The sequence below is a fragment of the Thamnophis sirtalis genome, unplaced genomic scaffold (assembly GCF_051295495.1).
Source record: "Thamnophis sirtalis isolate CommonGarterSnake01/CBP01778 unplaced genomic scaffold, rThaSir2_p1.2 scaffold_13, whole genome shotgun sequence".
NCBI classification, from domain to species: domain Eukaryota; kingdom Metazoa; phylum Chordata; class Lepidosauria; order Squamata; family Natricidae; genus Thamnophis; species Thamnophis sirtalis.
This window is the reverse complement of record NW_028261393.1, coordinates 18334760-18358751: the sequence shown is the minus strand read 5'-3', so window position 1 is coordinate 18358751 and position 23992 is coordinate 18334760. Positions and strand designations below refer to the sequence as shown.

Here is a 23992-nt window from a genome sequence, read left to right as displayed (position 1 = left end):
TTACATACACATTAGCAAAAGAGAGCCTCGTCCTAATGTGTTGTTTGTTTGCAGTGTTTACATTCCATTTTTTCTAGGAATTAAAAAAAACATATACAATAGTCCCCCTCCAATTTTATTTTAATAACAACTTTATGAACTAAGTAAGACAGCAAGAGATATTAACTGACCCAAAGCCCCCCAGTGAGTTTCATGACTGACTGACTATAGACTTGAATGGGGTCTTTTGGAATCCAGCATTAACCATAGATTACACTCATCCTCTAAAATTGTTTTCTGCATCACTTGTAAGATACATGAGGGATGCGTACAAAGAGTGTCATTCTGGGAAAATATCACTTTGGGAATTCCAAAATTTTTCATTTCCTTCCAGATCACAGTATACCTTTTTTGGACCACACTGTTGCATTGACAGTTGTATAGTGTTTAAAATAAATTTTCTGGAGCAGAAGTGATTGTAGCCGTTCTGAATGTAATTTTCTAAATAAAACTGGACCAAATAAAAGTGAGCCAAACCATCCTTGGCACATCTCTGATCTATGACTATGACTGATCCAGGAAAGTTGCTTTCAGAGATTAACAAACTGAGCTTGCTGTGCCATGTTCTGGAGTGAATAAAGATGGAAATAAAACAGCCAAAGAGTTCTGATTCTTGGAACAATCTGTTCCCAGGTTGACAAATTATGTACAAGTATATATCCTTGAGTATGTGAAATGTCATTCCCTTTAATACTGTGTTTTTGTTCCTTTTCCCCTCAGAACGATTTGATCATCATTGTCCCTGGGTGGGCAACTGTGTGGGGAAGCGGAACTATCGATTCTTCTATGCCTTCATCCTCTCCCTCTCCTTCCTAACAGCCTTCATCTTTGCTTGTGTCATCACCCACCTTGCTTTGCGTAAGTATGGCCTGTTGTCAAAGTTGAATTTTACAGCGCTCTAGGAAAGTGTGAGGAAGTTCACTGTGTCTTAAGTCACAACTGAAGAAAGAATTATTTAGAATAGATGTGTGTGAACTCTCATTCCAAATCTACATTGGCCCATCCTAACCCTCAGATTAACCCTCAAATTGGGACGTGGTGTCTCAGTGACTAAGACACTGAGCTTGTCGATCAGAAAGCTCAACAATTTGGCGGTTTGAATACCTAGTACCACATAATGGAATGAGCTTTCATTACTTGTCCCAGCTTCTGCCAACCTAGCAGTTCGAAAGCATGTAAAAATGCAAATAGAAAAATAGGAACCACCTTTGGTGGGAAGGTAACAGCGTTTCGTGCGCCTTTGGCATTTAATCATGCTGGCCACATGACCCTGGAGACGTCTTAAGAAAGCGCTGGCTCTTCGGCTTTGAATCAGAGATCAGCACCGCCCCCTAGAGTCGAGAACAATTAACACATATGTGGGAGGGGAACCTTTACCTTTTACCCTCAGATACAAACCCAAGAATCTCCTGAAAAACTGTCATAGTATTTTTAATGAGGGCATTTATGAAATATGTGGAAAGTAATAATAGCTACAATAAATAAATTGTAAACTGAATGTGGGCCATAAAGTAGCCAAACAAAGATGTGTTTATATTTATATTTACCTACGTGCGCGCGTGTGTGCGCGCACACACACACACACACACACACACCAACCCTATATATTGACCCTTTCCCAATACTAAGCATGTTGGATTACAACATCTTTAGTTCACAAAATCACATTTCAAGAGGGAGTTACTTTTACGGCTCAAAACCTCTTTTCTATCTGAGATCCTGGGGATCAGCATCAGTTTAATCTTCTGTATGTTTTTGTGGTTAGAAAAGGAAAATAGGAAAAGGAAGGAGTATCAGATATGGTTCACCGCCTTGAGTTATTTATAACAATAATAAAGGCAAGATTTTTTTAATTTTTTTAAAAAAATTCCTTCCTTTATCTCAATGTCTGTTTGCTTTGCAGGCTCCCAGGGAAACGATTTCCTCACTGTTTTGAAAACAACACCAGCAAGATATCCTTTCAATATCTGTTTTTTCCATCTCCCACTTAAAAACGCTTGATAGTGTTTTTTGAATGTATTCAACAAGAATTGATCATAAATGGGAATCTGAGTAGTTCGTGGCAGTGACAGTCCTAACACATGTAGAGAATGTAAAATGGAAGTTGGCTGACCTAGGCAATGAAGAAGACTTTCTCCCAGACCTTTTGTTCCCCTTCCCTTTTGGCAGGTGTTTCGATCTATTCTAAAATCATTTGGTCCATGCAACTTGGTGACTCAAAAACCGTAAAAATAAAACTCCAGTGCCCTCTGTTAGAGGTCATCCTTTGGTGATGATTAGCTGAGGCAGGCCTGTCTCAAATTTAATATCTCAAAGCCAGATGGGGACTTTTTGATTTCCCCAAGGTTTTTTCAATCTGTGTTTTGACTTGACTGTGTAGCTGTGCTGTTGTTGCACTGTTTCACTCTGTGGCTATCATTTGCTTTATTGCTCATGGTTTAGCTTTGTCTGTAAATCCGTTTTGAAAATCTTTTAAATAGGATTAAATAGCAAAGTATTAAAACAGCTGGGGACTCTTCGTCCTGAAGTACGGAATACATTTTCCCCTGATGAATTTATTGTATCATTAATTACTTCTTTGGTTTATTTGTATATCATCTTTCCCTAAAAAATTATGCTGCTGGCTCTGATGCATTTGGTAGAGTAAAACTTTGGCAGAACTTCAGCAAAATGAATGCTCCTCGGTCACAAGTATTATTCCTTAATTCCTAATTTACTCTGTTGGAATTGGTGATTTGTTTTTTTTCAGTCTGGTCTATTTTTGGCCTCTCAGGGTTTCACACTTACTTAATTGCCTCCAATTTGACAACCAATGAGGATGTGAGTAAAGATATTATTTTCAATGAATAGAAGTTTAACATTCCAAACAGCCATCACGACAGCTTTAAATCGGTTTCTTGAAAGGCACAAGATTATGCTTAAAATATTTTGCTTTGTTTTGTTCTAAAGCAGAGTGACTATAACATTTGTTGTTGGTGAAAAGATAGACATTTCTTCATTCCAAAATAAGGAAAAAAGGCCTTTATTTCTAGTGAAAAGATTTTATTAAATGTTCTAATTTTTAGATCAGCCAACTCATAGCCTCTCATAATGTCTAGATGGCATAACCAATGATTTGGAACAGCTAGCCTTTACTTAAATTAATAAATGTTTCAAGATATCGGTGATGGGAAGGGACATGTGATACCACAACCCAGTCATTTATGTACCTGTATCTGATACCAGGATATAAATATAAGTTTGCATGGGGTTTTTTTTTTGTTTTTTTTTTTGTTTTTTTTGGTGGGAGGTGACCTTATAGCAGACACTTATGGCATCAGTTCTGTAACCTGAATTCCAGAGGTGGTATTCAGCAGGTTCTGACCAGTTCTGCTGAACTAGTAGCGGAAATTTTGAGTAGTTCAGAGAACCGGTAAATACCACCTCTGACTGGCCCTGCCCCCATCTATTCTCTGCCTCCCGAGTCCCAGCTGACTCGGGAGGAAATGGAGATTTTTCAGTATCCTTCCCCTGGAGTGGGGTGGGAAAGGAGAATTTACAGTATTATTCTCCTGCCATGGCCATCAAGCCATGCACACCAAGCCCACCAGGTCACACCCACAGAACTGCTAGTAAAAAAAATTTGAATCCCACCATTGCTTAATTCCTACGCATGCATGTGCAAATATATCATGGAGACTAGTTTTATCTCTCGTATAGTTAACTGTGGCTCTTCTAAGTAAAGACAAAACAGAAAAAAAAAATCTGGACGTTTCCTAACCAATTAATCTCTTTTGGATTGTAGCTCAAGGGAGCATGGTCAAATAAGAGAGGTTCTGAATTTGCCAACCCCTATAGCCATAAAAGTGTCCTAACCAACTGCTGTGCAGTGCTCTGTGGGCCATTTTACCCCAGGTAAGGAAACATGATCCTGCGGCTGCCTCTTGTTCCTGTTCTGTGCAGCCATTCATGCAGGTAGGAAAAAAGAGAACAGCAGTCAGTACTTTATGATCATGAGAATGAGCCATCATTCACATAATGAGAAATATATACTTATTGTAAAAATGAGAGTTAAGTGGGGGAATTTGGTGTCTTGATTGATACCATGATAGTTCCCTTTGTTTAAAGCATTAATGCAATGTATACCTTTATGTAAATTATGGACATAAAACCAAAACAGAAAGAAATGAAAAGGGGGAAAAGAAGAATGCTAACGAAGGGCTAAATATTAAATTTTAAAACATATATATTGCTGTGTGAAAGTGGTTTTCTGCCAGAAACAAAAGTTCTAAGTTTGCAATGGTTTTATGCCTCCTCTTGAGGCAACTACTTTTGCCAGTTTAATGGTTGTCCTAATCATTGAAATTTGTTACCATACAATTTAATGATGTCAGTCTTCATCGGAAAACCTCATTCTGGCAAATGGCTTATATAGACTTAATAAAAACAAGCCAATTCTGCCTGTGAAGTTACAGTTTAGAATGTAAGAAAGAAAAGTGATGAAGAGACACAACAGAAGCATCAGATCTTACAATAAAACCAGGTGTGAAAAATGTTTGGGAGATAGACTATTCTGTTTTTCTCCAGACCACTTTGATCTGGCTGTTCCTGTGGTTGTTTGACCCATTTCCCAAAATTTATAATTCCCAGAATGGCAAAGTGATCCAGAACATTCCAGTATGATCTACCTCTGAAACAAAATATTTTCAACACTTACAAAATAGCACAGGTAGTCCTCTACTTACAACCATAATTGAGCCCAAAATTCCTGTTGCTAAACAAGACAGTTAAGTGAATCACTGCAGTTGTTAAGAGAGCAGCACAGTTGTTAGGTGAATCCAGCTTCCCCATTGATCATGCTTGTGAGAAGTCACAATAGATGTGTTTACCTGACCCCAGGACACAGCAACCTTCATAAACACATGCCAGTTGCTAAGCGGCCGAATTTTGATCATGTGACCAGGGGGATGCTGCAACTATCATGACAGTGAAAAATGGTCATAAATCACTTTTTTTCAATGTCATAACTTCAATCCCTAAACAAATGATTGTAAGGCAAGGACTACCTGTACTTATAATGAGCTGCTGGAATGAAGACAGACATTCAGAAAGATCAGCTGTTTGGAACTAATCTTTAAATAGAGGTGATGGAATATCCTATTTCCATCTTCTTCTGCTATAGCTTTTTAGGCAAAAATGATGATGTTTGACAATTGCAGTGAGGAATTTTCACTTAGCATACAATTTCTTGTAGATCAGAGGCAACATTAAACATTCTAGGTAATCCCATCATAAATCCTTGTTTAGTGGCAAGGAGCAGAATTAGGCAAAATAAAGGATTATTTCAAAACTTATTTTGAGATGATAATAATAAAAATTATATGGAGAATATGTACAGTACAAATTACCCATTCTGTATTTTGGAAGGATAGTTTGAATGAAGTCTTAACATTTCTGTCTTTTTTTTTTCCTGGTTGACCTTAATACATCATTTATTTCTAGAATTGTAATGGAGAATAAGTTATAATATTATGATGGAATCCTGACCTTGAAAAATGTGTTTAGTATTTAGCAATTTTAAAGTAATTTCAATAGAATTCTGTATTGTATAAATCAAGTAGGGCAGAGTTGAACCACATTCATTTTTTTGTCTCTTAAATGAGGGATTGAAGGTATTTTATTATTATTTTTCAAATGTTGGCTATTCATTTATATAGCTACCGAACTCACAGTTTATAGCTTTTTTTCTGAAAAATGCCATGGGCATTTGATAAGTTGAATTTATTTGATAGTTTTTCCAACTACCAAAAGTAAATTCCAAGATTTTACTTTTAAAAGTTCAGATCAACAACTAGATCTCTCCGTATGTGGACCACTTCCCTTTGTACTTCTATGTAATTCCTTAGTAAATTATATCAAATTTCTTGTTTGTGATTGAAAGCCTAGTTGGAATTCTCATCCAATCCCTAATAATGAATTGATGGGATAAACGAGAGAAATGTTGCTTAATTGTTTTAGCATTATTTCTTATTTACATAATTAAGTATAATCTTTATTGTCATTGTACTTACATACAACAAAATTGGTTAATTAATCAGTAATCTAACCTTTTCTCCCCTTTTTCTTCCCACGTTTGAATTGTCTAGTTTAATAGATAGAAGAGGATTTGTTCAGGCAGATGCTGGGACTCCCTCTACTCCTAAGGCTGAAATCCCTTCCTTTGGAACAAAATCTGATGCCAGCATGGTATGAGCCAACACTTTAGCAACACTGACATACATAACTTATGCCTACCTCCAGCTGGTGCCTCTCCTACCTTTTACCATTATCTGGGCTCAGGTAGACAGCCTGATGGAGCAGAATCTCCAGAATTCCTATTCCAACCAGAGGCCACCTTCTCTTGCATTGATTTTTAATTGGTTTCATTTTAAAAAAAATATTTTTAAAATGTTTTAAATACTTAACCGGCCATTGTTCATTGCTGCAGTTAAGCCTCTAGGTAGGAGCTGCCATAATGTTGAGGGTTAAAATACTTAGAGCAGAGAATGCAGCTGGTTGGGAGATTCCAGCTTCATGAGAAATATCTTTTATCGGAGGTTTTGTTGAAAAGATTGGTAGAAAAAGGCATAGTTACTTTGCATATGGAGCTGTTATAACAGAAGCATCTCCTAAAGTATTCCGCATACTTTATTTGTTCTGACAATATTAATGTTACACTGTTGTTCCTGCCATTTTGCCCGAATATTGCAAAGAATAACTGATGTTCCTTAAACTGTAACATGAATCATTTGAAGACCAAGCTCTACCTTGCCTCACCAGCAAGTATTGCCTGAAGTTAGCCTGAGTGGCTGTTTTGGGGAGAGGGTAGAAGTTCCCTTTCATAAACAAAGTCTACAGAAGCAGAACATTGTTTCTCAGTCTGGGAATTGACTCAGGATTGTCCTTGTCTATTTCATCTGAATCAGGATCAGAACACTAAGCTTCTAGAGGTTATTTATTGAATAGTCGGAATGAAAATTAAAGAGAGCAGTTGGAAATTCTTAAATTATGTCATTCCAGATGAGTTGTATTTACCTGGTGCATCTGGACAGCTGAGCCACTTTTGTATTGGGTTTGGAGAGTTTTATAAGTAAGGCATGTGGACTAAAGGCCATTTCAGCAAAATCTTCATGTATACAAAAGCATTTTCCAAAACAGAGTTATTATAAGAAGTCCATTCACTTGGATCTCTGATCATTTCTTTAAAGAAGGAGGGATCCTGCTTCCTCGTGCTGAATTTTTTTTACAGTTCCACAGTTTCCATCCCATGGCAAGAGGGAGCCCTTGCCTATAGAGGGAAACTAGATACTTGAAATGTGTTTATTAAAGCTGCTGGGAATTTTTGCACAAATTTTATAGTTTATATTCTAGCAATGTTATTTTGTCTTCTAAAAAGATCATTTTTACTGTCTGTAAACCTGTGCCCAGAAGATTTTTTTTAAGTGTTATATCTTATTTCTTGGCTTTTACCAGCCAGTAGGAGGAAATGGGGAACTTGTAGAACTTGCTCATCCAATGTGTTAGATTTCATTTCTTGTACTGTGTTCAAAAACATCTAGAAACTACCTGGATGGGTTAATCAGCTATGCAACAATAATATTCTCCCTGTTGACCTTTGAAATCTGGGGTTTACGAGAAATTGAATAGGATTTTATATTTCCAAGAAAACTAGAATAAGCACATAAGTGTTTTATGCATCCTGCTTCTGCAGAAGAACCGAGAAGCACCCTCTTTGTGTAAAGAAAAAAAATGCAATCACTGTGGTCAGGAGTTTCCCACCATGCCCACCTTTCTGCCAATATATTCCATTCACTGTTGTGGGCTGTGTTTTGAGTAACTCCATCACATTCAGCAATGGAAACCACTGCTCTGGGCATCTGGCTGATGTAGATAGGAAGACTGAATTGAAAAGCAAGCTGAATCATGACAACTGATCTGCTCATCTGTAAGTTTATTTTTGCACCCTTCCTAAAATATTTGACATTACTAGAAGGAATAATGCTGTGTCTTCAACATGTCTGTCCTAAATTGGAGCACTTCATGAAGAAGAATAAAGCCAATAACTGCTAAGGCATTTCTTTTCCTGTTTTATATTTTGGTTAGTTTTTCCAACAAATTAAAGTTGCAAGAATGGGTAGTACATATCACCCTTTCTGAAGTTTGAGTCTGATTTTAAAATCAGCTGAGGCATTAGGCAAAAGCTATTTAGAAGTTCTGATGAGGTGCAGAAGTTTCCACAGCAGCTTCCAACAGCTAAATCTGGCTGCTGTGATATGTGATATAATTGTATTTATATTCTGATGCACGCCACACCTAGGGGAGCCTCTGTATAACTCTCACAATCTCCAGAAGTATTGCTGATCTGAGGACTCCACTTTCTGACCTCTGTAGAGCATAGTTCTCATTCTGGGGCAGTTACAAAGGCTTTTGAAAGGATATGCTGGCTGATGTACGGGAGAGTATATTTATTCTGCGCCATTTAGATAAGTGCCAAGGCTGGGGTATTTTAATAATAGTAGGCTTAAACCTAAAGGTTGAGTCTGCTACATCATTGGTTCTGCCCTGTAAGATCCCTGGACTCAGTGGAGAAAATATCTGTCTCTGCAGTCCTGGTTTCTATCACCTTGCATGTCTCTGAACAGCTGAACTGCTCTTGTTCCCAGAGCAGCCACTTACATGTGAGAGAAGTTGGCTAATGGAACCCAAATGGATCTTGGAGCTACAGTAGGTGCTCAGAATAACGTGGTTTTGATCTCAAAAGGCTGCTCATAACTTATTTCTTTCAAAAATTTAATCAGAAAGGGAGGGTGGAAAGATAATCCTAGAAGAGTTTTTATTGTTAGGAAAGAGAAGAGTTGTTCTTATTGAAGAAAAGTTTGTGTTGCTCTCTAAGGCATTACTGTATAACTTGGCGGGGAAAGAAATTGTAGGCAGTGTTCCATTTGTGTGGGAAACACTTTTACGATTATTGCATCTTTTGTAATAAAAATGTTTTTTTAAGAGCTAATTGTTTTCAGTTTTATGTTTCCATTTTCCTTATTTGCTAAATTAAGACAATTAGTGTTTGAATGTCTTCTAGACCAAGAGGCTGAATTTGGGCAATTTCAGGGCTGCTGATTCTGGAATTCAGCAGGCATAGAAACAGATGCTGAACATATTCATTATAATAAAAGGTGGAGATTGGAGAAAGCGGAATCTGTTTAATGGAAGTTCTGTTTTAGTGTATTGCTTCAGAGTTGCTGTAACTAAAGTTAGTCAGAAAGAATGCATTTAACTGCTCTCACACAGCAGCTGTGTGCTATGTCTGTCTTCTCTCACTTCCTTATCACCCCTCAGCCTGTTTCCCCAAACCCAAGCCTGCCACAATACATAATCTCTGGTGTCTTCTTCAGGAGGATGCCTGCCAGGACTTTGCGATATCTTGCACTGCCTGATGGGATAGTCCCTCCCCACAGGATGGGTTAGTACTGCTCTCTGAAGGTTAGCTGGTAAGAATTTTTTCTTCCTCGCCATCATCCAGTGATTCATCTCATTCTCACCACATGGAGTGTTTCAAGTCTCTGGTGTCCATGTCTCAATTGTTCTCCATCATTACGGGTCAATCATCCATCCATAGCTTAAGCTTCAAGCAGGGTTCGAAGGTCTATAAAGTGCCAAGAAGGACTTGAGGGGTAGACAAGGAACCTGTGGAGCAAGGCAGATAAAACACTATATAAATAACTACCCATCAGGATGAAGAGATGGACATTGTGAAAAGCTGCACTCAACGTTAGGAAGGCTTGAGCTAGGGTGAAAAGGTTAAATTTTAGCGCAAGAGACATTTGTTTTGTCATTGGCGAGCCATATATATATTTGACTGTGGCTGTGCTGTTACTGTCTCCAAGAGATGAATTCTTGTAAGTTATCTTTGGTGAGGAAGTACATGTCACCAGATCTGCCTCCTCTCCTTTCCCCCTTAAGAAAGAACAAAGCCGGAGAATATTTTTAGTTACTTTGCTCATTAATCTTCTTTCCTTGCCTTACATCTCTTCCACTCTTGCATAGAAAAAGCCATTGTTGCTTAATGATATTTAAGTGAGGACATCTAAAGGAGAAGCAACTGGGAGAACAAGCAATCTGCTGGACAGGAAAGCTAACTATTTCTCTTTGGTGTCATAAAGAGATTTGCATAGGGCAAAGCAAAGGAATAATTCTTGACCTTTAGCCATCTGTTTATATTCCCAGCTGGAAAAAACAACAACCCAAAAGCACAGCAGAGGCTTCATTCCAAACATACAGAACTTGGTGCTACACGTTTTCATGTGACCTCAATGTACAGCCAGTCCAGCATGTTTAAATATGTCATTTGTGTGATTGGAATAGTCTAAAGGGGGCTGTCATTCATATGTTCTTGCATGTTGAATGAAAGTTGACTATATGCGTATCCAAACCCATTAGATCATCCACATCATATGTTATTTAAGAGCCCCCATCAACCTCTGGGCATGATTTCTTATTTCTAATGTAGTAATAGAATTTCTTGTTACAATGGATGCCATATGGGTGGTCATGAAAAGGTTTGGGAGTATGTGTCGTATTCGGCATATATCCGAATTTTAGTTTTTCATCACAGGGGAAGGTATTTTTGTGTCTTGTTCTCTTATATGTTCATGTAACATTCTTCAGGAACCTTTTAGTTTGTTTTCTTCATCCTCCCTTTTCTTTGTTGGATGCATCTAATATTTCCCCCTCCTGAGAGTTTTCTCCATCCAAGTGTTTTTGGAGCAAAAGCTCCCTTTTTAAAAAGACATATTCCAGATTTATCTGTATTGTACTAACTTTCCTTTTCCCGTACCTTCCTTTTCTCTAGCTTGCCTGCCAATGCTAGGCCTGTGATGATCCTTCTTTCACAGCTGCTTTCGTTTACTAATCCTCTCTTTTCTTCTTCCTTTTCCCTCTCCCCATCCCCTCCACTTCTTGGGAACATCCAGTATGTCCAGGGCACAAAAGATCTTTTGAGGACCCTCTGCGCCTCGTGGCAAAACTCAAGGCGAACCCAAGAGACCCCTGTCAAATATCTGAAAATACAGCCGTTGCCACCACCTGTGCCTCTCAACCCTCCAGGGCTATCTAATTTTTCTATTGCTGCATCACTTTCTTTGTCCCAGCAAAAATAGGGAGATGCCACCCTGCACAAGGAAAAAGCTATGCCAAGCCCTCAAGGCCGGAGTGGAGGTGCTCCTGCTACCCCTGGGGTTTGAAGCTTAAAGCCATACAAATCAATTCATCTGCTGTGAGTGCAATTAGAGGAAGTTCTTTTGGCTCCTGCATTTCAGACCTGGGAGAGGGATGTCCCAAGCTTTCTCTGGCGATTTATACAGTTATCTAGGTTGGTACCTTGTACTAATCAATGGCACCGATCCCAATCCAGTTCTGTTGTCTAGAATCAGTGTTTCCAAAGCACACTCTGCTTGCGCCGAACGTGATGCAGTTGGTCAACATTAGCAACTTTTCAAAAACAACGCAATGCACTGTGAGCCAGTATTCAGGACTGTGTATGCGTGTGTTTGTGTGTCCGTACGTGTGTGGCTTGCATGATTCTATAGAAATGTAGACAAAATAAGGGATAAGGGATCTAGAACTTTCTGGGACTGTATGCTTTTTATTTTGCTTTTTTTTCCCCAAGCGAATTCTAAACATTATTATTTGGAAGGTACGCTTGCAAGTGTCTATGCAGTTTCTGCTGAAATCTCAAAAGTAAGATGAACCTAGATTTCCAGCGACTCAAGTGGAGATCTAGCACTCGCCATCTTTACAAAATGAGAATTATGCAACTTTATAAACTTATGTACAATAAGTCAACTTGCCTCCTTTCTATTCTGCAAAATCTAGATGCAAAATTTGTATGTGTGTGTTTGCGTGACCTGTGTTTCCTTCTGTATTAAGCACAGTACGATTCACGGCTCTGCTACATAAGTGTTTGGGTCTGTGGTGTCCTAAACTATCACGAGAGGATGGTTTGGGCTGGATCACATCAGTTATATAGGCCTATCCTGCTGAAGTTCAAACTGCTATAGCCAGCAGGGAAAGATTGTGCAGAGTCTGAATCGAAAACTTTTTTAAAAACTCTATAGAGATGAGAAAGGGGTATGTGTACTCCTCTGAGTATCGTTAATTTAGTGTTTATACTGTAACTGAACTTGAGTTTTAGAAGTGGTTTAGATTTTTCTCTACCTTTTTCTTCTCTTCCGCTTCTCCCCTCCCCCAATTTATTGACACTAGTGTTTTGTAGTATTAGGTAACAGTTTCTGATCAGAATTCTTTTCTTGCTTCACCTATTGCACATAATTTCTAGGACGGACAAGACGTAAATCAGAGCAGGGGTTTATAGGAAGGCTTATTCCAGCCTTTCCTAACTTGAAGCCCTCTGCAAAGATGTTGGACTTCAGCTCTCATCATTCCGTTCCCCATGCTGCTTGGGAAATAGAGTTGAAAATCTAACACCTTTGTGTAGGGCACAAACTTCCCCAGATTAATTCCCTCTAGACAACAGAACCAAACTCGTTTGACCTCTTTGACCGTATTTTTCTGGGATTTGAAATCCCTTTATGCCTTTCACTTTTGTAACAATAAAACTTCTCCTATCTTACTCCCTGTCTCTCTGGTTTCTGTATCAAATCCTTTGAAACATATTCTCCATATCCATCTACGCATGTCGTTTATTAGTTCCCCCTTTCATGCTGACATTGGAATGTAATAGTGTAATAGATGATTGTATGTCTGTGCCTATGTGGTTTTGCAGGTGCCAGATTCCTGTGCACCATTCTAAAAATGAAATTGGAGATAGAGGCACAATTCTACTTATTCCTTTACCGATATAATCTTATTGTTTTAACAAATAGAGTCTAACCATCTAAAGTGGGAAATCTCTTCCATCTGTGCAAATGTCCCATGCAATTTAGAACTGAATTTATCCTTTAGAAAGTTTGTGCTCAATTTGCAGGACATGCTTGAGCTCTACAGTTTACTTGCCATGTTTGCCCAAATCTCAAAACTTTGTGAATAGCTATAAATTTAATTTAGATTATTTTACGATGAAGCAGCCCAGGCCTAGAATGTGAGGCAAACTGGAACCACTCCTGTAAGTGCTGTTCTACTTTTCTTTTTCATCCCTTGTGGCTCCATTTGAAATCAAAGTCCCTGGGGAAGGATTAAGTATATTCATCCCATATTCATGCCATGTACATTGTCTCTAAATATGGATTTTTGGGGGGCTTTGTGTGTATTTGCAAAGAAAAATGGAAACTCGGCAAATACAGGTAGTAGTCCTTGACTCATAATCATCCATTTAATGACCAATTGAAGTTACAACGGCATTTAAAAGAAACTTAACAATTTTTCACACAACCATTGTAGCATCCCCATGATCAGAATTCAGACGCTTGATAACCGGCATGTGTTTATGATGGTTACAATATCCCTAGGCCATCTAATCACTTTTTGTGACCACCTGACAAGCAAAGTCAATGGGAAAGCTAGATTCACTTAATAATTGCGCTACTAACAACAACTACCTCGATTCACTTACTAATTGTGACAAGAAAGGTCATACAATGGAGCACAACTCACTTAACTGTATTGCCTAGCAACAGAAATGTTGGCCTCAATTGTGGATGAAAGTCAAGAACTACTTGCAGTGGCCGTCATCAAAATGGAACAGTCAACAATAGTTGAAACCTATTATGGTATAAGGTATATATGTTCTGGATGGCTGCTTCAACTATGATTAATTATAATTCACACTATGTCATGCAAATGTTGTATAGTGGCCATCTGAAGAGGAATTGCTCATAAAGCAACATTCATGCATCGGTTCCAGTTTAATGTTAACAATTGTAAGTTGGGGGCTACCTGTATATCAATGTTCCAATATATTCTATCAATATACTAACCACTAGGTGGCAGCAAATAGTTTGTCATTTGTTTGTTACAAGAAAGGCTTGGGTGTCTAACAGAGAAATGGTGAGCTATGGAGTAGTCTCAGTACAACAACATAAGTTTTCTAGAATTATTGTTGATCTGTTGACCAGTAATTCATCTTTGGTAGCAGCCAAGTTTTTCTTTTCTTTCTTGGCATACAAGCTAATGAATCTTTACAATTAATTTGCAACTAATAGAAGAGAAAATGTGAAACTCAGGATTGACCCATGAGGTCCTTGGTGTTCTCCGAGCTTGGTTATTTTCTTTCAGGTGTTTCATAACCCAGCTAGGTAGCATCATCAGGGCTTGCAAGTACTAGATAAATGTTGAAGAGGTAGCTTTTGAGAAAACTCTGCTGAATTTTGTATCAAATCACAGGATATGTGCTGATTTGATTATTCAAAGGATAGAAGAAGGAAAAAGGTGGCTGTGTCTTGAAGCCTTATTTATACCAAGTCATATTCTACTGTACAATAAAATACACTTTTAAAAAATATGTGAAGAGCCCATAGTGATTCCTCCAAAATAGTGGCCATTGCTGCACTGCTACAAAAGTATAAGAGTCACATCCATTTGTATACATTTAGCCATAACTGTAATCAGTTTCAAGGCTACACATCTTATGGTTTATCTAATAGAAAAGATGTTTCCTGAAAGGCCATTGGGGGTGGCCATTTATATTAGAAGCCTTCAGTTCTTTCCTTCCAAAGGCCTTCTCGTGTCTCCTCCTCACCCTCTGGTGGGAAAACTCATCAGAGCGCAAATCTCAATAACTTATTCAAGACATTAAGAATCACGATGCTGGGGCCGGGTTTACTCATCTGCCATGAGTCACTCTAATGGAACACTTTCCTCTAAAACTGGATGAGCTGAGTTATCAGCCTCGCCCATCCCTTGCACATAGTAAGAGATTTCACCTAAGGCTGTTACTAAGGAAGCAGTTGGTCATAGTGTTACATTCTTCCCCAACCCCCTCCCCCTTTCTTTATGGAAATCTCGGTAGAAATGAATTAAGGTCTTTTCCTTAGGAAGCAGCTTGAATTCTGAACTATTTTATTTTTTCCTTCCAGAGAAGATGCAGAAAACGTGGGTTAAAATCTTTTGTAGTGAAACGTCCATACAGGTATATGGATTAGGTAATGAAAATAGTTGCCAATAGTTTAGAGCTTTGGACATTTGGGGGGGGGGGGATAAATCTTTGTTGCTAGTGGGGGATGAAGTGAAAAGATATATTTCTTTGAGTAACTGATTTAATTTAAACTCCGCCCCTTGTTATGGGGAGGCTTTTTAAGGGTCAAGACATATTTATCTTGAAACTGAATTCATTTTTTCATTCAGGTTTCTGTCCCACTTCAATTGCAATCAACTGTACTAAGCCAATGCTTTTTGGAGGCCTTTTCACTTTTATTTCTTCTTGGGTGGTACCTTAGCCTTCTATTCCAAAGACTCTACATCAGGAGTGTCAAACTCAAGGCCCGGGGGCTGGATCCGGCCCATAGGGTGCTTAGATCTGGCCCAGGGGGCTGCCCTAGAAACAGCGAAGGTCTGTCCCACAATGTCTGCCAGCAAAAATGGAGCTCGGGAGGGAGTTCCATTTTTGCTGGCAGTGGGCTACAGGAGGCCGAGCTTGGGAGCCTGTTTTCGCTGGCAGAGTGCTTGGCCCACCACAGGTACCCCCGACACAAGTGACATTGAGCTGGCTACACCCACCCTGGCCACGGCTCCTCAAGGTCAAAAACAACCCTGATGCAGCCCTCAATGAAATCAAGTTTGACACCCCTGCTCTACATAAAGGCCCTACTCTACAAATTATTAACCTCATTATGAATTAAAAATCTTTGCTATCTTAAGATACCACCCTTTACCATCAGATCACTGATCTGTTTAGCTCCACACTGTTTTTACTTTTTGCTTTTTTTAAAAAAGGTTTTTATTAGGTAAACATTAAAAATGTTGGACATAGTGCAACATTTCCGGCATAGTCAGTTCCATAGAGTTCTTAGATCTTACAACAATAACAGTTTATATCCATTACATAGGTATGTATCAAATTACCTACCCATTAGTCCCTTTCGTTCGTGACCTGTCAAAAGCGCGGACGGCAAAAGCGCGATCGACAAAATCGCGCCTTTGACGTCATCACAGCGCGACGAAAAACATCGAAAAATTCAAATAAAAATTAATAAAAATTAAATTAAAGCAAGCTGATTCACATAAAGGTAAGGGTTAGGTTTAGGGTTAGGGTTAGGTTAAGGGTTAGGGTTAGCTTTAGAGCGTTAGCGTTAGGGTTAGGTTAAGGGTTAGCGTTAGGTTTTTCGTTACTTTAACGGTTAGGTTTAGGGTTAGGTTTAGGGTTAGGTTAAGGGTTAGGTTTAGGGTTAGGTTTAGGGTTAGGTTTGGGGGGCTTAAGGTAAGGTTTTCGCTTTATTTTTACATTTTTCGAACTTTTTCGTCGCGCTGTGATGACGTCACAGCGCGCTTTTGTCGAGCACGATTTTGTCCTACGCGCTTTTGTGGTGGAACCCCTTTCGTTATATAGTTGCTATCAGTACATATACATATCCAGTTCCTATCTATCATACAATATTAATACCATATTTCCAATTCTTAACTTATCCGTGTTTTTCTGTCCTGACCTTTTCCCCTCGTTTTTAATTATCGGTACCATTTGTCCCAGATTTCGTAGTATTCTATCTCACCCTTCTCCTTGAGCTCTAGAGTCTGTCTCTCCATTTCTACGTGTGTTAGTATCTTATTTATTATTTCTTGTTCCGAGGTCTGGATATCCCTCTCCCTTAGGATCTGGAAAATAGACCAATGTTTGCTAACCAGGCACCTTCCAGATGAATTGGGAATTCAGAAATCCAGGCCAGCATAGCCATTGTTGTCTGAACACATCTGGATGGTGCCGGGTTGGGGAAAGCATGATAGTGAGTTATTGAACAAATAACATGGCTTAGTGTGACTCACATTTTGACATTCCAATCCTTTAAATTGAGAAATAGTTGCCGTAAAGGGCCCCAGTTCAATTCTAGAGCACATGGTTTGCACAGTGAAGATCTAATATTCAGTTCCCCCATCCCTTCTAATTGTCTTATTTAAACAATATCAGGGATACCATTGTAATTCACTACTTACACATTTCAGTCTACACTATTCAAACAAGCTACCTCCTAGAATACCAAAATGTAAAATAAAAAAAATAAAAGGAGAGAAACAAAGGAAAAACACATCAAAGAACAAAAGCAATATAGTATAGGACAATAAGCATTTCTTCCCGTATCAAATATACCAACATTTATACAATCTTATATATGCAACTTATTATGGGTTTTTGAACAACAGATTAAACTGAGACTATACTGAATTATATGTTTTGATCTTATCTCTCCAAATCCCCACAGTCAAAAGGATCAGATAACAAATAATGTGAAAATGAGAGATTGCTGCAACCTGAATAATAGGCTTATGGAATGGACAGGGGGCATAAGAATCACCCAAACTAACTCTCTGTATTTTATGGGGAAATAAGTCCATTCTTGAGAGGTATATTTAAACTTCTAGTAGGTGCAACTTTGAGAAATTATTCATGACCCTAACGTCTGTGGTAATAGAAATTAGCTCTTGGCCATGTTACTGTGACACCCTTATATACTGGAATGATGGTTTAATGTCTCCCCTTGAAGAGGACCAGCTATCCACAGTAGTTGTGTAAGATAATTTTCTTGGGGAGGTATGTAGAAATACATGAATACAGGTAGTCCTCATCTTATAACCATGTTGTTGTTGTTAGTTGTGTCCAACTCACCGCGACCCCATGGACAACATTCCTCCAGACCTTCCTGTCCTCCATCATCCTCTAGAGTCCATTTAAGCTCACACCAACTGCTTCAGTGACTCCATCCAACCACCTCATTCTCTGTCGTCCCCTTCTTCTTTTGCCCTCAATCTTTCCTAGCATTAGGCTCTTCTCCAGTGAGTCCTTCCTTCTCATTAGGTGGCCAAAGTCTTTGAGTTTCCTCTTCTGGCCTTCTAAAGAGCAGTCAGGATTGATCTCCTCTAGGACTCACTGGTTTGATCACCTTGCAGTCCAAGGGACTCGCAGGAGTCTTCTCCAGCACCATAGTTCAGAGGCCTCCATTCTTTGGTGCTCAGCCTTTCTTATGGTCCAACCTTCACAGCCATACATGCAACTGGGAAAGCCTTGACTATACAGACTTTTAACCATAATTTAGGCCAAACTTTCTGTTGCTAAGCAAGGCAGCCCTTGTGAGCTTTGCTCCATTTTATGACCTTTTGCCACAATTGTTAAGAAAATCACAGCAGTTGTTAAATGAATCTGAATTGCCCCATTGACTTTGCTTGTCAGAAGCCAGCTGGGAAGTTACAAATGGGAATCATATGACCCCAGGACAGTTTAAATAGTTGCCAGTTGCTAGTTGCCAAGCACCCAAAGTTTTGATCATATGAGCATGGGAATGTTGCAATGGTTGTAAGTGTGAAAATAATAGTCACTTTTCTGGGTTTCGTTGTAATTTCAAATGGTCACTAAATGAAGGTGTGTAAGGAGTGAAGGAGTGATTCTGTATGTGATAACTTTGATCGGGTGCTAGTCTTTCATATATATGGATCATCACTTGAGACTGTAGATAACAAGTGTGCAATTGACAAGTGTGCAGTGAACATCTACAGATGATCATGCAACACAGACATACTCAGAAAAGTCCACTCCAAAGAATATTGCCCTCATTCTGGCAAAGTAATTGTTAAGATACGGCACTGTTGGTTTTTTTTTAACATACTCTTTTAAATTTGAGCCAATACTTTGAATTCACCCTTGAGGTTAAAAAATACTTGATGTCTTTAATTGAATGTCTTACTGTCCCCATTAACTGCATTTCTCTGAATTTTATGGCCTCTTATATTCCATTATATACATGGTTCCATGCGTTTTAGAAAGAAAGCAGTTTCACAAGCAATATAACTTACGACGAGTAATTTAATTAAGTCTGAGATTCCCTAGAATACTGGCACACAGAGTGGAGGAGACGTAAAGGCAGAAAGGATCAGGACCAGAGGCAGCTCAGGTTGAAGAAATGCTGTATATGTGTGTGCTGCCCCCTGGAGGGGAAGGATAGTCCTATCCTACTCTGTTTCATCCTCACATCTTCTACCTAGACAAGCAACCTCTTGCTCAAGAAGTTCCCAAAAGGCGGCATTTCCACATCCTAGGCAGGTATGCATTCACTCACTCACGCTCTGGCTCCAAGGTGAATCACTGCAACTCCTTTTAAGGAGAGGCTGCATGAAAGGAAGTGGGGGAAGGGTTAGTGGGGAGCTTCTTCACCACGCCTTGTTCTTCCTTCAGGCTGAGACGCCAAGCCAAAAGCTGATCCCAGCAGCTAAACTCGGCAGAGATTCCGACAGCTTTGCTAGCAGCTGCCTGATTCCTCTCCAAATCGGCCTCCTTGCCCAGCACTCCCTATCACTGCCTATTCACAATGGCCAGGAATCACCTAGTACAGAAAGCCAAGCTAGCTGAACAGGCTGAGCGTTATGAGGACATGGCTGATTTCATGAAGGCTGTGGTAGAGGATGAAGCCGAACTCTCTAATGAAGAACGCAACCTGCTCTCGGTTGCCTACAAGAACGTAGTCGGCTGTCAGAGATCGGCATGGCGGGTCCTCTCCAGCATTGAGCACAAGTCTGAAGAAGGAGATGACAAAACTCAGCTGGTCAATGAATATCGGGAGAAGATTGAGAAAGAGCTGAAGAACGTTTGCAATGTGGTCTTGGAGCTCTTAGACAAGCATCTCATCCAGAAAGCTAGCGACCCAGAAAGCAAAGTCTTCTATTTAAAAATGAAAGGCGACTACTTCCGTTACCTGGCCGAGGTGGCCGCTGGGGATGACCGAAAGCAGATAATTGACAATGCCCGAAAAGCTTACCAAGAGGCCATGGACATCAGCAAGAAGGAGATGCAACCCACAAATCCTATCCGCCTGGGCCTCGCTCTTAACTTCTCCGTGTTCCACTATGAAATTGCCAATGCTCCAGAAGAGGCCATCAAGCTGGCCAAGACCACCTTCGATGAAGCCATGGGTGACCTCCACACGCTCAGCGAAGACTCCTACAAAGACAGCACTCTCATCATGCAACTTCTCAGGGACAATCTCACACTATGGACAGCAGAGTGCTCAGGAGAAGAAGGCGGAGAAGCGGGCGAAGAGCCAAAGAACTGAACTTTTTAGACAGTAGAATGATAGTAACTCCACATCTCCCTTCCTCTTTTGTTCTTTTTTTCCCAACACATGGTATTTTTTATAAGCTGCATCTCCAGTTCCTGAAAGTTTCAACGGGATTTTGACAGCAAAAGGGGATGGATTCATAAAGGACTTAAGCATTTATCCACTCGTCCTCATGTGACAGCTTTGGGATTACCTTGGTCCTTGGGCCCCGTTCTTCCTGGTATGTGACATCTGCTAGACTCACCGCAGCGTGGAACTCCTTGCTTGGGTTTCCCCCCCCTTCATAAACTCTTGTGTTTGGTACAGCATCTGGTTCATACAAGTGTTCTCCTGGTATGGGATGGATATTATATATATATCCATATATATATATAATAATTTGTATGTCTAACTGTGAACAAAACTAAAACCTGAAAGCTTAAACATTATTTTGCATGGCAGAGGTACCAAAACAGTAGCTGAACTGAGTTAAACAAAAATACTTGTCTTTGCTTTCTCCAGGGCTTTTTTTTTTGTTCTGTGGGGTTTTCTCACTCCGGGCCAGAAGTTGGAAACGGGGCCTTGAATGTGTGAATGTGGGAGGGAGGATTTCTTCTCTAAGGGGTTAAAGCTAGCAATCTCAAGAGAGCCTCTTGTTACTGTGGTGTTACTGTGGTGGTTTGCTGCAATACTCTTTCCCCAATAAAAATTCACGTTTATGCCTGCCTTTCGTAGTCCTGGTCTTCAGTTCCACATCTGGATGTTTACAGATAAGAGGGAGAATGTGACCCTCTTAGAGTCACTTCAGAGGTAGGAACACAAGTCTAAGCAAAAGGCAGGGTGAGCAGGTTGATGTATGTTAGACATTTCCCTGTTCTTCGAAATCCAAGGTTCTCCTGCAGGCTTTGGGGGGAGGGGGGGGTAGAGGTGGGAGAACAGCATGTCTGAAGCAAGAGCGGCATTGTGTAGGTTTCATCAGTGAAAGGAAAGGAGAAGGGCGGAGTTGCTAAGCAGCCCTGAGGAATGGCTTTAAAGAGAGGAATATTTTCATCTGGGTGGAAAAAGATGCCATTCCTTTTCTCCAAGAGAAAAGCACATGCTTGTATTTTCCAGGTCTACAAATACTGCTCCCTTATTCAGGAAGCACATGACCATGCATCAAAGCCCACTCATGGATGCTTTCTTTGACTTTTGGGGGAGACTGGGTGTGATCAGTTTTTTTTTTTTACATCCTACACTGATGCAGACCAATCCTTTGCACTAGAGAATACTGCGGTGTTATATGACAGTGTGGGCTTTTTGGCTCACATTTGGTCTATTTTAAACACCAGGAAAGCCTATTGATCTTCCTACAAAAAAAAAAAACCCAATTGTGGCTAAGAATGTAATTAGTTTATTTCTTGATTGTTCAGGAAACAGAAAGTGTCAGAAAAGTCTATATGTCTCTTGCTTAATTTCCTTAACACTTTCAAGTGGATCCCAAGATCCATTTGGGACCTTGAAGAGCCTCCATCTTTCATGCCAGAGAAAGTTGAGCCAGTGGTCTTTGAGTGATTTCTTTGTCCCTAGCTGATGGGCTATGGGAGGACACATATTTAGCATGCAAAAAGTCTCATGTTCTGTCCTTGAACCTCTGGGTAGAGCTGGGAATAACTCCTCTATCAGTTGCTGGTGAATCAGCCAGCTTAGCCAGAAATAAAACAAGGATAAAAATATAATAAGCAAGATTTTAAAAATGTATAAATTATAATAAAAATGTTCCCATCCCCAGGAGTTAATTGATCAAGATGAAGCAACTGTCTGATTTGATTTAAGAAAGTTTCTTGCCTTAAGATGATCATTATGGACGAACTCCTCTTAAGAGAAACCTTATCTTTTATTATCGACGAATCCTTGGGGAACATTATTCCCCAACACCTGTATGAATTTTCAAGGCTAGTTTTAATTTCACTGCTTTAAAAAAAATGCAGCTTTCACTTCATTCTTAGAAATCTTCCATGCACCATCCATTTTTGAATATCCAATCTCAGAACGACATGGTGAAATCAGGCAAGTGTTGCCCATACAGCAGAGGCTAGGACTTTCTCTAGCAGACCAAGTGAAGAAAGCAAGAATTTCATCTGTCCTTGATGTCTCCATACTGCATTTATTTTTGAGGTCAAGAAAAAAAAGACCCCACCCGACTACCGTGTGGTAGAGTGGCAAAGTGGCCTCACATATTTATTTGGGAACAGAAACTCAGAAGTTAATTAGCTCAGGTGCTGGAGACCTTCAGATGCTCATGATCCTATGAGAAGAAAGGAGCCCAGTCACAGATCAGCATCATGACCTAAGACAAGTTTGAAGAAACTTCATCACTTCTATCTCTAGGGCAGTGGATTTTTTCTTCTTCTCAATTTGCAAGATAAGCTTCTAAAACGTTAGCGTCCTCAAATGAAGCGTCCTTCATTTCCTTTCTTCACATAATTGCTTTATAACATGCACACACAAAGACAGAGACAATGTTGGCAGCTTTGGCTTGCGTGAAACTAGAAAGGGCGTGCCTCACTTCAGGCAGTTAAGAACTGGGACATTTCATCTTGATGTCTCAGGATTACATGCAAAAGTTCCCAAGTCTACTCCCTAACATCTCCAGGCGGCCTGGAAGATTTCTTCTTACAAGCTTGTGAATGGTTCTGAGATCAGAAGTCTCCAAACTTGGCAACTTTAAGACTTGTGAACTCCCAACTCCAAAAATTCCTCAGCCAACCTGAATTAGATGAGCCAATGGCCTGGCTTGATATAAAAAAGCAATCAATGTTCTGGTATTCTTCTGGCAGGCTAGATAAGATATGCACTTGCTACACTATTAAGAACAACCATAAAGGCAGGACAAGTGCTTGAAGATACAAGAAAGGAGATGGGGAAGGAGTTCAGATGGGATAACATGTTGAACATGTTTGTTTGGAAGTAACATACACATTGGGGTGAAATTCAGCAGTTCTGACAGGCTCTGGAGAACCGGTAGTGGAAATTTTGAGTATTTCGCAGAACTGGCAAATCCCACCTCTGGCTGGCTCCAGAGTGGGGTGGGAATGGGGATTTTGACTATCCTTCCCCTGGAGTGCGGTAGGATTGGAAATTTTGCAGTATCCTTCCCCTGCCACACCCACAGAACCGGTAGTAAAAAAAATGAATTTCACCACTGATACACATATATCAATTTATATCATCCTTGTAGCTGAAAAGATGGGTCACTTTTGTTCTAGAACGTGGGGAACCTGGTGTTTAATGGGTGCATATGTACCACGGAGGTGGTCTGCATAAACCTTACCAAAATGAAATGGGGGCTGGCAAACAGCATGACGTTCTCAAATGATCCTTCCCTTATTTCATCTTTCTCATTCTTCTGACTCCTGTACAACTACACGATCAATGGCCATCCTCTCCTGCCTCTGAATTTCTGGAATCCACTACCACAAATGGGCTAACTATTCCCTTTTTGAAAATATCTTTAAGTATCCAAAGACCTTGCAATTATTTATTTATTTTTTCAAAAGAAGCTGTTGGAGAAACTGATGCAGTTGTCTCCTCGCCCTACTCCCAACTATCTTGTGGCTGATTGAAAAAAAATTAAAAGAATGTCTTTGCTCACTAAAGATTCTTAACTGTAGAGGGGAAAATTATCAGGGAAAGTTTCACAAGGACACAACTGCTGACTCAGGGCAATAACTGTCCTGTATGCGGGCCTGTTATTCTATTGCAAGGCT

The 23992-nt window shown here is 39.8% G+C and overlaps 2 protein-coding genes across 6 annotated transcripts in view; both read left to right on the top strand.

Moving 5' to 3' along the window:
• Window positions 1-23992, top strand: part of ZDHHC18 (zDHHC palmitoyltransferase 18) — a 51606-nt gene that overhangs the window by 10218 nt on the left and 17396 nt on the right. For 2 of the 5 annotated variants that reach the window (XM_087727159.1, XM_014076512.2), the window contains 6 exons: window positions 760-897; window positions 1943-1991; window positions 2757-2859; window positions 3824-3933; window positions 6165-6264; window positions 11028-12685. In XM_087727159.1, coding sequence (XP_087583285.1) covers window positions 760-897; window positions 1943-1991; window positions 2757-2859; window positions 3824-3933; window positions 6165-6264; window positions 11028-11213 — 686 coding nt within the window. In that variant the 3' untranslated portion in view covers window positions 11214-12685. Of the gene's footprint in view, window positions 1-759; window positions 898-1942; window positions 1992-2756; window positions 2860-3823; window positions 3934-6164; window positions 6265-9449; window positions 12686-23992 lie in introns of those variants that run through there. The other 3 variants (XR_001314101.2, XM_014076513.2, XM_087727158.1) reach the window with 3 other exon arrangements.
• Window positions 19277-20964, top strand: SFN (stratifin). The gene has a single exon (XM_014076503.2). The coding sequence runs from the start codon at window positions 19518-19520 to the stop codon at window positions 20256-20258; it is 741 nt and encodes a 246-aa protein (XP_013931978.1). The 5' UTR covers window positions 19277-19517; the 3' UTR covers window positions 20259-20964.